This window comes from Tinamus guttatus, unplaced genomic scaffold, assembly GCF_059628265.1.
Source record: "Tinamus guttatus ecotype Peru unplaced genomic scaffold, ASM5962826v1 Tinamus_guttatus_pri_ptg000008l, whole genome shotgun sequence".
In the NCBI taxonomy this organism is placed as follows: domain Eukaryota; kingdom Metazoa; phylum Chordata; class Aves; order Tinamiformes; family Tinamidae; genus Tinamus; species Tinamus guttatus.
Window position 1 is genome coordinate 586,511 of NW_028288542.1, and position 15,934 is coordinate 602,444.

The 15,934-nt window shown below is 37.2% G+C and overlaps 1 protein-coding gene across 1 annotated transcript in view; it reads left to right on the forward strand.

Moving 5' to 3' along the window:
- IL1RAPL1 (interleukin 1 receptor accessory protein like 1) overlaps positions 1-15,934 on the forward strand; it is a 613,365-nt gene that overhangs the window by 573,128 nt on the left and 24,303 nt on the right. Inside the window, exon 6 of the mRNA XM_088521756.1 lies at positions 14,054-14,186. Within this exon, the coding sequence (XP_088377882.1) occupies positions 14,054-14,186 (133 nt within the window). The remainder of the gene's footprint in view (positions 1-14,053; positions 14,187-15,934) is intronic.

Below are 15,934 nucleotides of genomic sequence, written 5' to 3' on the forward strand. Positions count from 1 at the left end.
GTTCTCACACATTTTTTTTCAGTGTTTTGATTTGTGTTTTTCTTTCTTCTCTCTTGATCCCTTGTTGGACAATGTCATTGCATAACATCTGATGTTATCTATGTTAGGGACCTGGCAGATTCCAGTCTTCCTCACTTTATTAAGACAGGATATAAAAAGCATTTCATTAGCACAGATTAGGCTGCCTCTAGCTGGAGACTTGTCCTCCTTAGGCAGGGATCATGTAAGTACTTCAAGGGGATTTTTCAGACATAGGATGAGAAAGGATGATTGTGGGAATATGAGGCAATATATGGGATATGCTGTGGGTTTTTGTTTTGAGGACAAAGGATCCTTATTACTGCCGTGCAGCTTCCCATACACACACCAATAAAAAAAGTGATGTCCTTATGCTAACCATACCATTTCCAACCTCCATAAAGTATTACCTAAGCATTGATAATGGAAATACCTTTTGCAGTTGTAGGGGTTACAATTCAACAAAATATTCAAAAATTACTACAGTTCCCATTGATTTAGCTCTTCTCTCACATTCCTTAGGACAGATAATATTATTAGAGACTGATGCTGAGAAAGCAGAAGAACTGTAAAGTTACAGCACTAGCCATCTTAAAGCTTGCCTCAGAGTCCAAGGAAACATTGCCACTCATCACAATCTAAAAAATCTTCACTTCAGGTTTCAGGCAGAGTAGAAACAACTTTGCTACTCTGCATCTGCCTCTTAATTTCTTCCCCTGCTTTCCATGCCTCTTAATTTTTCTCATTATTTAACACCTGAGCATCAACTCACACAATGAAGTCAAAGAAAACTCTAATGCATAAAAAACCCTAACCTAACCAAAAACCTAACCAAATGTTCATACAGGGTTATAATTATACTGAAATCTGAACAAAATAGCAGATACTAAACTGGACAAGGTGTTAAATTGGATAAGCTTATCTAGCTACTCTTTATCATAACTATATTTTTTCACTGTTTAACTTCTCAGTTAAATGCACTTGCTTTTGTTAAAAAAACATGTTAATAGTGCAGGTGAGAGGGACTGGCAAGGAAGAGCTGGGATTCAGCAACCATGCAGGGAAAGAGCTGCAACATGGTAGAATATGTTTTGACTACGGGATATCTAACAGACTTAGTGAGGGCTTCTACTAGAGAAAGGATCATCTCGCAGATAACCTATTTCTTACATTCTTTTCCTAAATATCTGCTATTGAACATTATCAGCTTTAGGATATTGGCAGAAATTGATCTTTGCTGTGACACATAATGGGTGGTTGTTCTACTCTTTCCTCATTTTAGTAGTTGAAGATTAAGGATCCCAAATTAACATTTGCAGTATTATTTGTTTGTGGAAGAAGGAGGGGTACTTAAGCGATTTTTTTTTCCCACTGATCTCACTTTAGATACTCCATAGGACTTCATTAAAGACAAAGTATGGATTTAAACTCCATTGAGAGTGTACATTATGTGTTTAGGAAGCTGGCTGAATATGTAATTATGCAATAGTTAGTGCCTAAGGCCATTCATTTTGGACTGTTGTATAAATAATACTCATTTTCAAATGTCTGTAATTATAGCACATTTTAAAGGGATGCCATTTAGATGCCAAAGGACTGAAAAGTAAACACTGTACTAAGCACTTCTTAAAATTTCATCATTGCTTTATTACACAACAATTTGTAATTCCACTTACAAATTATTGCACCAATAAAAGGCAGAGCTGCAAGGTTATACTTTGAGATCTGTTGATGGGTTAGGTAGCATAAGAGTTAACACAGCCCCTTTTTACTCCACAGACACGGGTTAAACTTCTAGTTCCAGGTCACCAGTGAAAATGAGCGTGGCAGTCCTAGTCCTTCGTGGACTAGTTGTCCACATTAGAAAGCTGCTGTAGAGCTTGGAATGACCAGCACAGAGGCCAAGGAAGGGGTGAACTCGGGCTCTGCTCGAGGGCAACCCAGATTTCTGCAGAGATTGCCCTGGCTCTCAGTTTCACAGTCGGAGACACTAGCCTGCTGCCTCCCTCCATGTTCAAGCTGTACAAATATCTATCTCTGCTCCAGGAACCAGTAGCTGGTGTATTTTATGCATCTTATGTCGCTCACATTCTGGAGTTAGTCATCACTACAAGGTGGGTAAAAACAATCAAAAACCAAAACCACACAATGTTCAGTGCTCCTGGGGCTTACATGGAGCAGGACAGAATTTTACTTCTGTCTTTTGCTTTCAAGAAATTCCACAACTCCCAGTCTTCTCACAGCACTGAGGATGTTGAAACAAACATTTACTATATTGATGACAATGTACTGGGAGGAGGAAAGGCTATTTAAACTGACTAGGAAATTCAGAATTCAACAAGGCTTGATATCCTGCTACCTGACCTCAGGTTTTTGGCTTGAAATGCAGCAGTCCTAAGCCCCTCTGCAGTTTTCTGGCAGGACCATAGGTGGTGCAGCCATGGAAAGGAAGTAAAGGAAGATGAAGTTGGAGATGAGCCTGACATGGCTGCTGCAAGAAGAAAAATCATGTCATTTAGCCTTGCCGTTGTCCAGATTTTCCAGGACTCAAGGGTATGTTTTCTTGACAAAAATGTGCCAGCAATTATGGTCATTTGGTGATTAATTGTTCTTGAAAATTGCTTTGGAAGAGCTGTGTTTTATGATGTCCAGTAACACACTTCAAGGGCAGAGGGCCATGTCAGGCTCTGCCTGCTTCTTGCTGGACCTCCTGCCTGCCCTGCTGTTTTCCTCCTCAGAAGCCACAGACAGCTTGGAGTCAGCTCTCTTTAGTTAGGAGTATCTAGGGGTGTTTAGTTAGGAGTGAAATGCTGAAGTCAGCCAGCTTCCTGAAGGGTTTCTGGTTGTAGCACAGGTTCTCTACTAATAGTAGAGAAAGTTCTCGTATACTTAAAATTCAGAAAGCAGAGCATAACAAGAAGAATTCAAGCTTATCCCCATTTCTCTACTTTTTCCTTTAAAGTTAGGTAAAACCTGTGCAGGGCTAGCTGAATTCCTTTTGTTCTGTTTGTGGCATTTATGCAGCTGCCAAGGGCCAAGTGTTATCTATCAATACACAATTGCACATAGTTGTTCAGCTTGTACTGAAAAAAAGGACTGTCTGCCTTTCACCTGGAAAATAAGAGGATCATTAGAAAAATATTCCAGTTTGGGCTTGGTCCCAATTAAGAGTATAGTACAGGTACATTTGTTGAGGATAGAGATCAAAAAAAAGTTTATCCATTTGCATTTCTGTGAATGAGAAGTTTTGCCTTCATAGATTTTGTTTTGGTGGTTCATTTGAAAAGCAGGTGGCATTTTAACTGATGCGGGCAAGAGAATTAGAAAAACAAAATAGTATAATCACTGTTGTAGAAAACAACGGAGCTCTTGGAAGCATTATATATTCAGATTTGTATGCAGTACAATTATTTGATTTATTATGACTTTTAAATCATATAAAATATTAGCACAGCTTTCTTATTTCTTTAAAAAACAAATATTTGTCATTTAATCCACTTAATTAGATGGCAGACATCACTGATTTCTGAAGATATACTGAGAATTAGTGTACAACAGACAGAGGAAATACAAAGACCTGAGGTACAGAAATCAGAATTTCAAGAAGCTCATCTAAACCATACATAAATCTCTTTTAAATGCGTTCCATCTTTTGCTTAAGTAGGAAAAAAATAAAAAATAAAATAAGCATGTAAAACGTTCATACCCTTAGAGGCACTGTTGCAGTAAAAGGGAAAATTGGTGTTGATTTTACTTTGTGAGTTATCAATGGGTTCAATTCATCAGGGTGCACGTTTCCAGTTCATGGCAAGGTGCATAATGGCTTTGCAGGGGAAAACTTAAACAAAAATGTGGTTTCACATTATTCTGAACTGAATTGTAATGGTGTAACTCACTTAGCAGACATGTTTTATTTCAGCTGTATTTAGCCTGTTATGCCACATTTCTTCATGGGAATTGTAGTTTCCCCAATCTATAGTCTTAATGGACTACTCTGGCCCTTTGCCAAATGACATTTTTCATCATATGGTCTGATCTGACAGAACTGGTTACTTCATGAAAATCTTATTGACTGCTGATGTTTCCGGTACATGCCGAAGAGTTTAGATCACCAAAGGAAGTATAATGTTAGTTATTTTTCATTTGCTATTTTTAGTCTAGATAGATTCTTTAACACCACCCAGGCAGTTGTAAGTAACACTGTGCCTGAACCCCCTGAAAACAATACAAAACAAAACAGTAATATTGCATATGCAGCCCATTTCTACAGTATTTTTCAGAATATCTTCGTTGCCTGACCAATCCCCTGTAATTTATCCAATCCATACTAGGCTTCTTGCAAAAAAAAAGAGCAGAATAGAAGAGTCAACCTGCCTGATAGAAAACAAAATCATACTATATTAAAGATTATATCTATGACTTAAAAGCTGAGCATTTGCTATACAACTGATATTACCTCAAATCATGTAGTGACACAAACACTACAGATCTCTCTTTCTAAAGCTGTTAAGGAGCACGTATTATGAGAAAGCTGTTAAGGAGCAGGTATTATGAAACAATACAGTAAAACCAGTTTCTAATGTGTTCATAAAGTACTGGGTGTGAAAAAATCAGCTATTTGAGTAACTGTCTGAGATAGCTGCAAGAAATTGAAAAATTGATAATTTATATGTAAGCTGAAATGTCACGTCTTTTCCTTAGGATATTTATATTCTTCTTTAAATGCAACAGCAAATTGTTTGCTACAGCACCTCAGAATTAACATATTTTGGGGAAAAGAAAAAAATGTTATTTATTTTCTAGAATCTAGGGCAGAGTTTACATTTAGCCTTGTCCAGAAAATGTTGCAAAATGCGTCTGCAAAGGAGGCTACAAGAATGTACTGTCACTACAGCTGGTTGCCAGTATTTATGTTCAGCATTTGTTGATGTGGACTAGTATCCACGAGAGACCAAAGCAAGGCCGCTACATTTGGTTCAGTAGGAATAAAAAAAGTAGAATTTATAACAAAACCCCCATGGTAAGAGATTTGAATGTTTTCATATGTTGAGCCAGTACTGTTCAGGTTGAAAGTTATTTCTACTGAGGTTTATTCACTACGTTCAAGCAGCTCCTTAGCACAACTTATTTCACAATGCCTACATTCCGGCTCGAAGGAGCCAGCTAAGGCTCCTCAGGCTGCTGCTGCTTTGCCTTTGGGCAAATGAAGCAAATGCTGTGAAAGCTGGAATGACTTGAAATCGTCTTCCTGAGTTGATAATGAAAGCACACTAGCTTTGTAGTTGCTTGGGGCCCAAATCATCTACACAACCCTAAGAAGTTACAGCTTTTAATATATTTCTTATTAATAAATATTCTTTGCCATAAAGGCACACAGTGAATTTTTCAGTGAATTTTGTTTGTTTGTTTGTTTGCCAAATGGAACCTCCCTAAAATGTACAAAGATAAAGAGAACCATCCTCTCTCACACACACACACACACTTCTCAAAAATTGACCTGGAGCAGGGTTTATCAATGCTAAAACCTCAGGAGGGGGATGTGACCCTTAGAGATTGCCAAGAGCAATGTCATTGCTTGGTGCATGACCTACACACCTAACTTTGGCGGTGCAGAGATCGGCATATATCTGCTGCACAGGGATGCTTATGGGACTCTTTTACGTCCAGTTAAGCTTATTTCCTACCAGCTACATTTCTTTTCTTCCTGTATAGAACCATTAAAATGCAAAAGTCATAGCAACGTGATCAAGGGCAGTGTGGTCTAAAAAGAATCAAGAAAAAGAAAAACAGAAAAATGTTAAGCTATACATGGTGTAGAGAGATTTAAAGCTCCATGGGCTTAAAAAACGTGATGTTTGACATTTAGAGTCACATCTGTTTTTTACTGGACATATTTGGTTACTCAGGGTATTTTCTTATGACTTACAACTCTAAAACAGATAACCTTTTAAAAAAGAAATTATCTTTTGCTCTGACAGGATATGAAAAAAGTATTTGAGAAACATATTTTTCTATTAAAAAATGAGAAAATACTAGCTTCTGGAGCAAAAGTTAGGCCAAGCTTGTAAAACAACAGTAGTGACTTTCTACTTTAGCAGCTTTTGTTTAGACTTATGATAGTAGTCTCCAGTTCCAGTCTTTGCTTCTGAAGAGGGAGAAATAAAAAGTATTGTCTGTAGAAATAATTCATCAATCTGATGTTACCATCTATGAAGATGAGAGATCTGCTGCTAGCAGAAGCGAGATTATTGGTTCAGGGACTTTGTTACCTCTAGTGAAATGAAGGTTAGTAGGTAGCTTACCCAAGAGATATTTTGGGCATTGCAGCCAAAAAACTCATAGATCACTTATTTATTTATTTATTTATTTATTTATTTACTCTGCAATCTGCTGTGGCAGTTTTCATTTTCATTGACTTTTTCCTCTTTTTTCCTCTTTTTTTTTTCTTCTCCATGAGAAATTTTAAATAATCTTATGTTAGTCTAAGGTCTTGCCAGGTACATTTGAGTACACGTTTTAAGTATAAGAACTTTTCACCTCAGCCTAATACGCTTATAGCAAACTACTTCTTGAATCCATACTATAGCAAGATTTAAAGCAAAGAGGAAAGCAGACCATTTTTGGGGAGGTATATTGGTATATATTTGGCCACTATATTCTACTTGATAAATACCATTTGAGCACAATAGGCGCAGTAAACAAATTGAAACATATATAATATTTGCTAGAAAAAACATTATGTTGCCTAGTGATTTTAATTACAGGGCCATGGGGTAAATTTTTTAAATTCAACATCCAAGTTAAGAAAACTTTAACATAGTTTTTTGTTTGTTTGTTTTATTTTTTTTCTGAAATAACCCACCATCTAAATCAGCTTAGATATTATTTACCAAATAAAAAAATACACAAAGATTTTAATGCTAGACCTAGTGAAATATGTTCTTTGTTTTATGTCTCAGTGGAAGAGGAGGATGCATGATAAGTGCAGAATCACAGAAAGGCACTTCTGGAGATCATGTGGTCCATCCCTGTCCTCAGCTCAAGCAGGGTCATCTGGAGTAGGTTGCTCAGGCCCATGTCTAATTGGGTGTTGATTATCTTCATGGATGAGAACTCCACCACCTCTCTGGGCACCTGTTGCATTTTCTTAGCACCCACACAGTAAAAAGTCCACTCTTTTGATGAAATGGAATACCCATTGCCTCCCACCCTGTTACTGTGCACCACTGAAAAGAGTCTGGCTGCATCTTTCCTGCAGTCTATTTGATAAGACACATTGATAAGATCTCCCTGAGCCTTCACTTATCCAGACTGAGCAGTCTCAGCTCTCAACCTCTCCTCATACGAGAGATGTTGCAGTGCCTTCATCATCTTCATGGCCCTTCACTGAGCATGCTCCAATATGTCCATGCCTCTCTTGAACTGGGAAAATCCAGCACGTCAAGTGTGTTTCACCAATACTGAACGGAGGGGAAGAATTCACTACCTTGACACTCCTCCTGTCTCAGCCCAGGGTACAGTTGGCCTTTTTAAGAGCTTAAAAAGAGTTTTCATTACACTACTAAATGCTTTGTGTATATATTCCTTATCATAAACTAACCTCTTTCAAAGCAGCATAAGCACAACCAAAAGTCATTACTCATCAGCATGTAGCTTACAATAACATTAATGCACTATGTTTTTCCTATATAACATACATAGGCTAACTAACACAGTGAGAGGCTGTGGCAAATGCTGTCTTTTTAATGAGATTCACTGAGTGTGGTGAAAAATAGAGCACTGCTGTGAATAAATTGGCTTGTTGCTGATTCCAAAAAAAGTATTTTTTGAGAATTGCCTAATAAGGAGAAAGACTAAGAATAATTAGATGATGCAATATAACATAATAGATGCCAACAGATTAAACCATACATGCATGTTACCAGCGCTACACCCTTTTGAGTACATCCCAATTTATGTTCTAGAAATAAATAATGTTTATGAACCGAGATTATGCTATATTTTATATATTAGGACTCTTTCAAGTTTTTCTAGTTCTAGGATCACTCTTCCTCATCTGTAAACATAGTGAAGCCCACCAATGCCAAAAATTTCTTCCTTTTTCCACAGACTGTCAGAAGATGATTTGCTATAAAGAGATATTTAATAGTATGTCCAGCCTGAAAGCCTATCAGGCATTTCCAGCACTAGACGCTGAGTATTTTTGGAACTTTGACAGAATGGTAAAAAACATATAATTTATTTTTCTCCCGTCTGATTGATAAATCAGATCATTAATGAACATACCACTGATTTATCCTCTAGTGCAAGAGGCATGTGCGTTTGAGAGAATTCAACCCATGGTCGATTTATTTCTATAAATTGTCTATATTCTATTAGATGATAAAAATGTAAATTTTCACCACGCTTTGTAGTAAATGTAGACTTTTCTTTCTACTCTTACTTAATAAAAGGTTGTTCAAGCTATCTTCACTCAATTCTACATATATCACATATTTAGTTATCTGACCTAAGTAGAATAAGCAAAACTCAATAGTATTGAACTTTCTTTGTTGCAAAATATGCATCTTTATACATTAGGGAAAATATTCCAAATATGAAACAATTGGCCAAATAGTGAGCTGGTGATCTTAACACTTTTGAGTCACTACGCTCAGAGTAATGAGTCAGCAAGTTCATTAATTAAGAGATATAACTCTACCTAATCACATTCGGCCACTTTGTGTCATGTTTGAAAGGTACCATTTGCTTAATACCCAGCCCTTTTAAACCTACATCCTTAGGTATCGGGGTGCAGGGAATTTACAGTTTATCTTCGCAGCTGTATGGATATAAGATATGATTTGCCAAAGACTTCACAGTATGTCAGTCAGTGACAAGGCTGGAAATTAGCAATTCCCAACTTATGGTTTTATTTTAGACAACAGCCATTGTTTTGACTTGGCGTTACTTGTTGCATGAAGCATTCAGTGAGACAGTTAGGAACTAGTGACAGAGTACAAGGTATCAAGGTATGAAAATGTGTGTGTGAGCAGGCGGGCAGCAGAGCAGGGGGTGATGCTTTGTGAGGACAAGGAGGGCACCATAAGAAATCTCTGCAGGGCATCCTGCTCTGAGGGACGGCAGGCAGATGAATCTTTTCAGACCTGAAAACATTTGTTGGCTTTTTTGGGTTTGCTTTTTTAAAGTTATGTTTACAATATGGCTTTCAAGCTATCTATCTTATGATGATAAAGATTTCTCTGAGAACACGAGCAGCTTCTACCTTCCTGCTGGTCTTTTAGAAGACATTGGCAAAACAGTGTGGGTCCCAGCTGTGTCATTGATTGTGATAGGAATTGCTACCTATCCTTCACACATAGGAAGTTAATATTTTTTACATCTTTCCACTTGGAAGACTGTTTTTTTTCCAGCATTCTTTCTTTAACATGAATGAAAAGGATGTTATTTAATGTGTGTGTGAGATTGATTATCTGCCTTGCCCTTTCACCATTTCAAGTGTTAACATTACATAACATTAGAAATGCTGTCATGCTTATATGCATATATTATCTGCACATTAGTATTATAACTGATTTACATTGTACAGTAAAAGAAGTCCTGTATTTCAGTATACTTAACATTTCTGTTCTCTTGGCCCTTCACATTATCAGATGCTGGGTCTGGCATTCAAATACTTCACTGCTGTAATACATCTCTGTGGGTTCTTTTAAAAGAGGTTGTAGAAGGTATTTGCTAATTATTATCAGTGCTTCCAACAGAAATGGTTTTCTTCAGTGAAGAGTCTATCAAATCAGAGAATGGTGCCATCGCAGTGTACGCTAACATACATGACTAATGGTGCAAGTGTAATTTAAACTGGCCATACAAGATGTCATTTCACTCGCTACAAAACATTCACTATTTTCTAATTATAACTAGCCCATTCTTAGCATTCTGATGTTTTTAATGAGCGCTTACGCACTAGGATTTTCTTTTGATTAAAAAATACATATAGAATTAGAGATATAGTTGAGAAGACAGACAGTGCCCTCTTCCGGACAGAGACTCCCATAGCAATGGTCTGAAAAACGCCCCAAATACAGCCAATTAGGGAAACAGGACACAGAAACGATGGCGTTGCTGAAGGGATTTGCTGGTTTCAAGGAAATACCTTTTTTTTTTTTCTTTTTTTTTTTCTCTTGTGCCAGCTTGTATTGCAGGAAACCATGCTGGAAGCCATACTATGAACTTCCCCCCACTCTCCACCTCCATTTTTCCCAGTCAAAGAGATTTTGATTAATTTAGCTTGAACTCAGTTGGCTAGAGTTGACGGTGCATCTTTACCACAGGAAGCAGCAGCAACATTTATTGCTGTTTATTGCTTTTTTTTTTTTTTCCAAAAATCAACTCAATAGCACAAACTTATGTTCAGAAGTAAAGATGAAGGAGACAAATTCTGTTAGAGTTTGGCTTTTTCAGATATTTTCTATATGCCTTTATTATATTATTTCAAGCTAAAAAAATAGAATTAGAAGCTCTTTTTTTTTTTCATTTTTTCCCTTTATTCTTTTTTTAAACCTTTTTCTCCTTAGTAATTATATTCTCATTCTCCTGGACATATTTTGGGTCCATAAAAAAGCAGCTTGCCAAGGACCTAAATTGAGACAGAAAATGCTCAAGAATTTATAGCCTCTTTCTTACTGCAAAGTGGAGAGATAAAGAGAGAGAGAAGAGCATGGGTTTCCCTAGTAGTTAAATTAAAACATGCATTTAAATTATTTCAAAAATAGACTGTAAAACCATAATAATCCAGCATTTACAGGAAAATTTAAATTGTTGGCTGAGAAATCATAACACATCAATTCATCAAACTTGTACTGTTTTCAGTTCATTTCTGCAGCTTTTCCCAGCATAGAATAAACACAGAGGAAAGTAGTTGTTTAAGGTTAACTGTGAATGATTTCTATTTATCAGTTGGCAGTCTGCTTTGTACACTAACTGAAATAAAAGCAACGTATCTCTTGTGTTTATTTACTTAATTTTTGCATGATTTCTAATAGTTTGCAGACTTCTTAAAAAAACAGATTGCCTATGACCTGTATATGAGCTGTAATAACCACGGGGTTATTACAGCTGCCCCTCTGCAAAATATTCATTCACTGACCACTTGTTTTGAAGTGGTCTTCGAAACCACTTTGAAACCTTCTTCTCTGATGGCTCACTTTGAGGTACTTTCAGAGGAAAATGACTACGTCATGCACATGAGGGCACAAGGACAGCCCTGAAAGAGAGATGAAATTGTGTTCCCAAAATATTGTGCCCACTCATACTATTGCCCTTCGTTCACACTTGACATAGGCAGCTGTGAGCATCTCTGGTCCAGAAGGATGGGAGGGACTCACCTACAACCCAGAGCAGCTCCATAAGTGAGCCCCACAGTCCCTTCAAAGTAGCTGTTAGCGCAGAAGTGCCAGACCTGGTCGTTAATGGTCACAGTGGGTCATTAGCTGGTCACTGAATCTTTCTTGATGACCTGCTAATGAACTTCCCACTGGCTTATTGTGGTCAGGGTAGAAAGTATAGGTAATTTATAGCTCAACACCTCACACGCTAATAGCCTTTGCTCAGCAACTCTAATGGCACACTATTACTAAGAGACAGTACATCCTTGCCTAATTTATTTCTCAGGTGTAAATATTTCATGTGGAATGGAAATCTTGAATTCTCTATTTAAAAATGTGCCTAAATATTTTATTTGTGGGGGACGGTTCTTCAAAGATTTAATGAGGAAGAGGCCTAAGTCTTACAATTTGCTTTTTCTCACACTTTTCCTCCCTAACGAAATAGGTTTATTTTAAAAAACAAACCTATCGATGTTAATATCCACCTGTAAAAGCCCAGGAGGCTTGCACAGTACAGAAATCAGCTCTCAGGAGGTTCCTGTTAGCTGCAGGAGCTCGGGGAGCTTTGATGGTTCAGCGCCTGTGGTGTCTAATGTCTGTGATTCATGGCTAAGTTGGCCAGAAGCCACAAGCCCTCCTGCTGCCGTCTTGCCAGCTCTTAAAAGCTAAAAAGTTTCAGATAGGCCTTCACTTGGTGAAAAGCTCTAGAAGAAGCCCAAGAAGTTGCAGTGATACATTAGGTAGCCCTCTTTCCTTTCAGACTGCTCGGCAATGCCCTATGGGTTCTCCCTTCACCAAAGGAGCCTGCTTCTACTTTAGATATGTAGGTATCCTCTCCCATTTGGAGACCAGCCAATATTCACAGTTATTTCATAGTATTTCATAGCCCTGAACATGTTCGGGATTCGGTTGCTGTATCCCTTGAAGCTTGGTATTCATGTTACTTTAAAGTTTGGTATTTTATTTTTACATGTTCACTTATCATAATTATGATGCAGAAGCAACAGCAACAACAAAATGTTTGTGTATATCGCAGTACAGAAGTGGATTTACATCTATTAAAACATTCAGGAAACAAACAGAAAGTTTATCACGTTCCATTACAGACTTTTGTGCATTTAACCCACATGGTCTCCTAGTGTCCATCTTATTCCCTGCAAATGACTTTGAGATTACCAAAAAGTTCGTCTCCAGTGCTTCCAAATGGTGTTTCTTGAGCTCCCCACACACAGAGTGAGGAGATGGGTTCTTAGGGAGCCTTGCTGACCACTGCTCCTGGTGGGGCTGAGACATGAGCTCTGGCTGGTGCTAAAGAGCAAATTTTTACCATCCCATTAAAGACCTTCAGCTTACATTTGGTAGCATGGGTCTGAATGACAGTTAAGATTATCCAAAAGTCTCATGAATCAGAGATTCAATTTCATGTCTTTTGATGATGAATGAGACCTTCCTCTGCCTCCTAGTTTTGAGGACTGGGATACCCCTTAATACCTTCCTGGCACATGGCAATGTGGCACTAATTGAAGGCAAGTTGTCATGAAATACTTACAAGCAAGTTACTGAACAGCCGGCAGAAGCAAAGTCACTTGGACTTGCCTTGGCGTTGCACATTTTAATTGCAGACATACTTGTTCTGTACCTTCTAAAGCCTGCATATGAGTGTTTGAGGCAGGTATAGGAGTCAGATTCCTTTTACAAAAATACCCAAAGTCACTTCAGATAGCTCATCTTCCCGTTGTATAGAATCCTACATTTGTTTCCATACTGAAAAGTGAAAAAAAAAAAAAAAAAAAGTGTTCAAATATTAAGGATTTTTGATCACTAAGAACCAGGTCTTGACTCAAAGCACTATATATAAAGGAAGTTCATTGATCCTAGATGGACTTCTTGGGTCAGCTATGTACAGAAAAGAATGACAGAACCAGGACCTAAAGGAATGTTGACAATGTGATTTTTTTTCCAGGAGCACTGGTCAGTCAAGTTTCAAGTCCTAAGACAAAAATGGAAGTTGTAAATAAAAAATGAGTCTTTTCTCAGGAGTAATGTCAACTCTATAAAAATATTCTCCTCACAGGGAAAGAACCACTCCTTAAATCACACTTCATTAATTCACTATTCTCAGTATAGAAAATGCATGTGGCAGTTTAAAAGCGTTGGTACATATTAAGACAAAGATCTTTACAGCAGTGAGTGGAAGATCTTTACTTATGTGGCCGTGGGCAGTACAGCTGATTTTCACCAGTCTTACCAAACGAGGCTCTACAGGAGCCTACCAGTCTCTTTACACAAATCACTGCAAAGCTGGACTAATACTGATGTGACTCCATGTCTGTTTTACCTATTTACCTATTTTCAGAGAAAACATAAAAGTTTTTGGCTACATAATGTAGTCAAACTATGGCCTCTTATTTCCTTACTTAGAAATCTTGGTGAAATAATATATATATGGAAAATTTCAACTTATTTTGAAAATATACTGAACACTGGTTGGAAAATAAGTAGATATTTTTCGGATACTTCCAACAACAGCTGGAAACTGAGTGGTTCTACTGATATCATTTTTGTGAATCAAGAAAAGCAGATGATTTTTTTTCTACAAATTTGAAGTCACACACATATGTATGTGTATTTTCTTACATGCTTTCTAACAGGTGGTTCTGCTAATCTAACCTGCCGAGCTTTCTTTGGATACAGTGGAGATGTCAGTCCTTTAATTTACTGGATGAAAGGAGAGAAGTTTATTGAAGATTTGGATGACAGTCGAGTCTGGGAAAGTGACATCAGGTAAAAGAAAAAAAGAAAAAAAGTCTTTTGTTCTCTCAGTCAGTGTCTGTTTTGATGGTTAATCAAGCTTGTTAGCACTAGAGCTATGATTTTCTTTTTTGCCAAATTCACTCTTTATAAGTCTACAAGTAGAGAACAGAAGAATGTATGCACCAGCAAGATCCGATATTAGAGAAACATAAAAGCAGAATGGTTGCTCTACTAGCACCATAGTACAAGTAGCTGGAATTTGCATAGTGACTTTTCAACCTGTAGCAAACTACAATAATAGCCACTAATGCAGTTACTAAGAAGAAATAAAGAAAAACAAATGTCTCAGGAAAAACATCTCAAAAGAAGTCTTCTAAAACATCGGACTTTAAATAAATGTTGACATTTGACCTCTGTTTCCAAATACTTTGATTTCTCTTTTTTTTTCAAGAAAAAAATGAGTTTCCTACCATGTTATTCAACCTGTGAGATCTAGATTTTCTTTTATGTGGGCTGTTTATATCTGCTGAAATATTTGTTTGAGAGGATTTGGCATGTCACGTCATGTACACTTCTTGCTTCTAAAAGTGCTGCCTCATTTGGAAATTGTGGGAAAAAAAGTGTTTATGAATTCAGAATAGCGTGCTTGACATACCTTTTGAAATCCTACCCATATGGAGTACCTACCTGGATCTGAAGAGATTCTTTTTCCATTTATATGGTAATATAAATAAACAGAATATTCCATATTCTGTATGTATGTATATGTCTGTCTCTGAATATCATGGAGAAAAACTAAAAATGAAGGCAAATATAAATGTGCATTACAGAAGTCATTAATTACTGGTGTATTATCTACTATGACTGTCTATAATAGATTAAAGTCTTAGGTTCTTATTCAGGAGTTTACTATCTCATTCAAAAATGAGAGGTAACTTCTTTGACTGGCTGACGTAATGGAGAAAAATCCTTTACCAAAATCAAGATGGTCACATCAGCTTTCACAGTTATCTTTGCCATGGCCCATGGCCTCAGATATTGGTAAAATAGAGGCACAAATATGTCACCTCTTTGAACTTTAAATTTATTCTAGGAAGCTCAAGACCAATATGCCACATTACACAAACTGTCTTTTTCATTTAAAGCCTTTCCAAAATCTTTTAGGGATTTAGCATTTTGAAGATGCAGTAAAAACTTCTTTACGACTTTCTTTATTTGAGGAGAGGGAAGAAAGAAGGTCATTTTTCACCCCTTTTGCCAGGTGTGGGAGCAGGCCATTTGCCCTGCTCAGTATCTAAAACCACAGTGCGATTTGCAAAGAGGGAGAGAAATCAATGGGAAGACAGGTGGAGTCTTAAGCAGGAGATCTCTGCTTTTATCATCTGTATGAATGAGTGACACCAGGAATCCCAGTTCTTTCTGCTGATTTACAAGTCACAGTGAGATATTATAATGCATTCAAGAAATGGTTTTTCAGGTCCTAACATTAACACATTTTTCCTGAGTGACATTTTGAAGAATCTGGGCGAGTGGACAAATATTGTGCTAGGTACGGACTCACATCCTAAAAATAACCGTTTTTCTCTATTCTAATCATTCTGAGACTCCACATACTGCTGATCAGGTTGTTCATCAGTGTGTGCAATATATTACTATCAGTGTGTGTATCATCCTGCTTAAAGAAGACAATTAACTGAAGCTCTCATTAACATTTACAAAGCCAAACCTCCTCATTAAAAGTGAGGAAGAAAAGGGCATGATATAATTTAATTAAGATT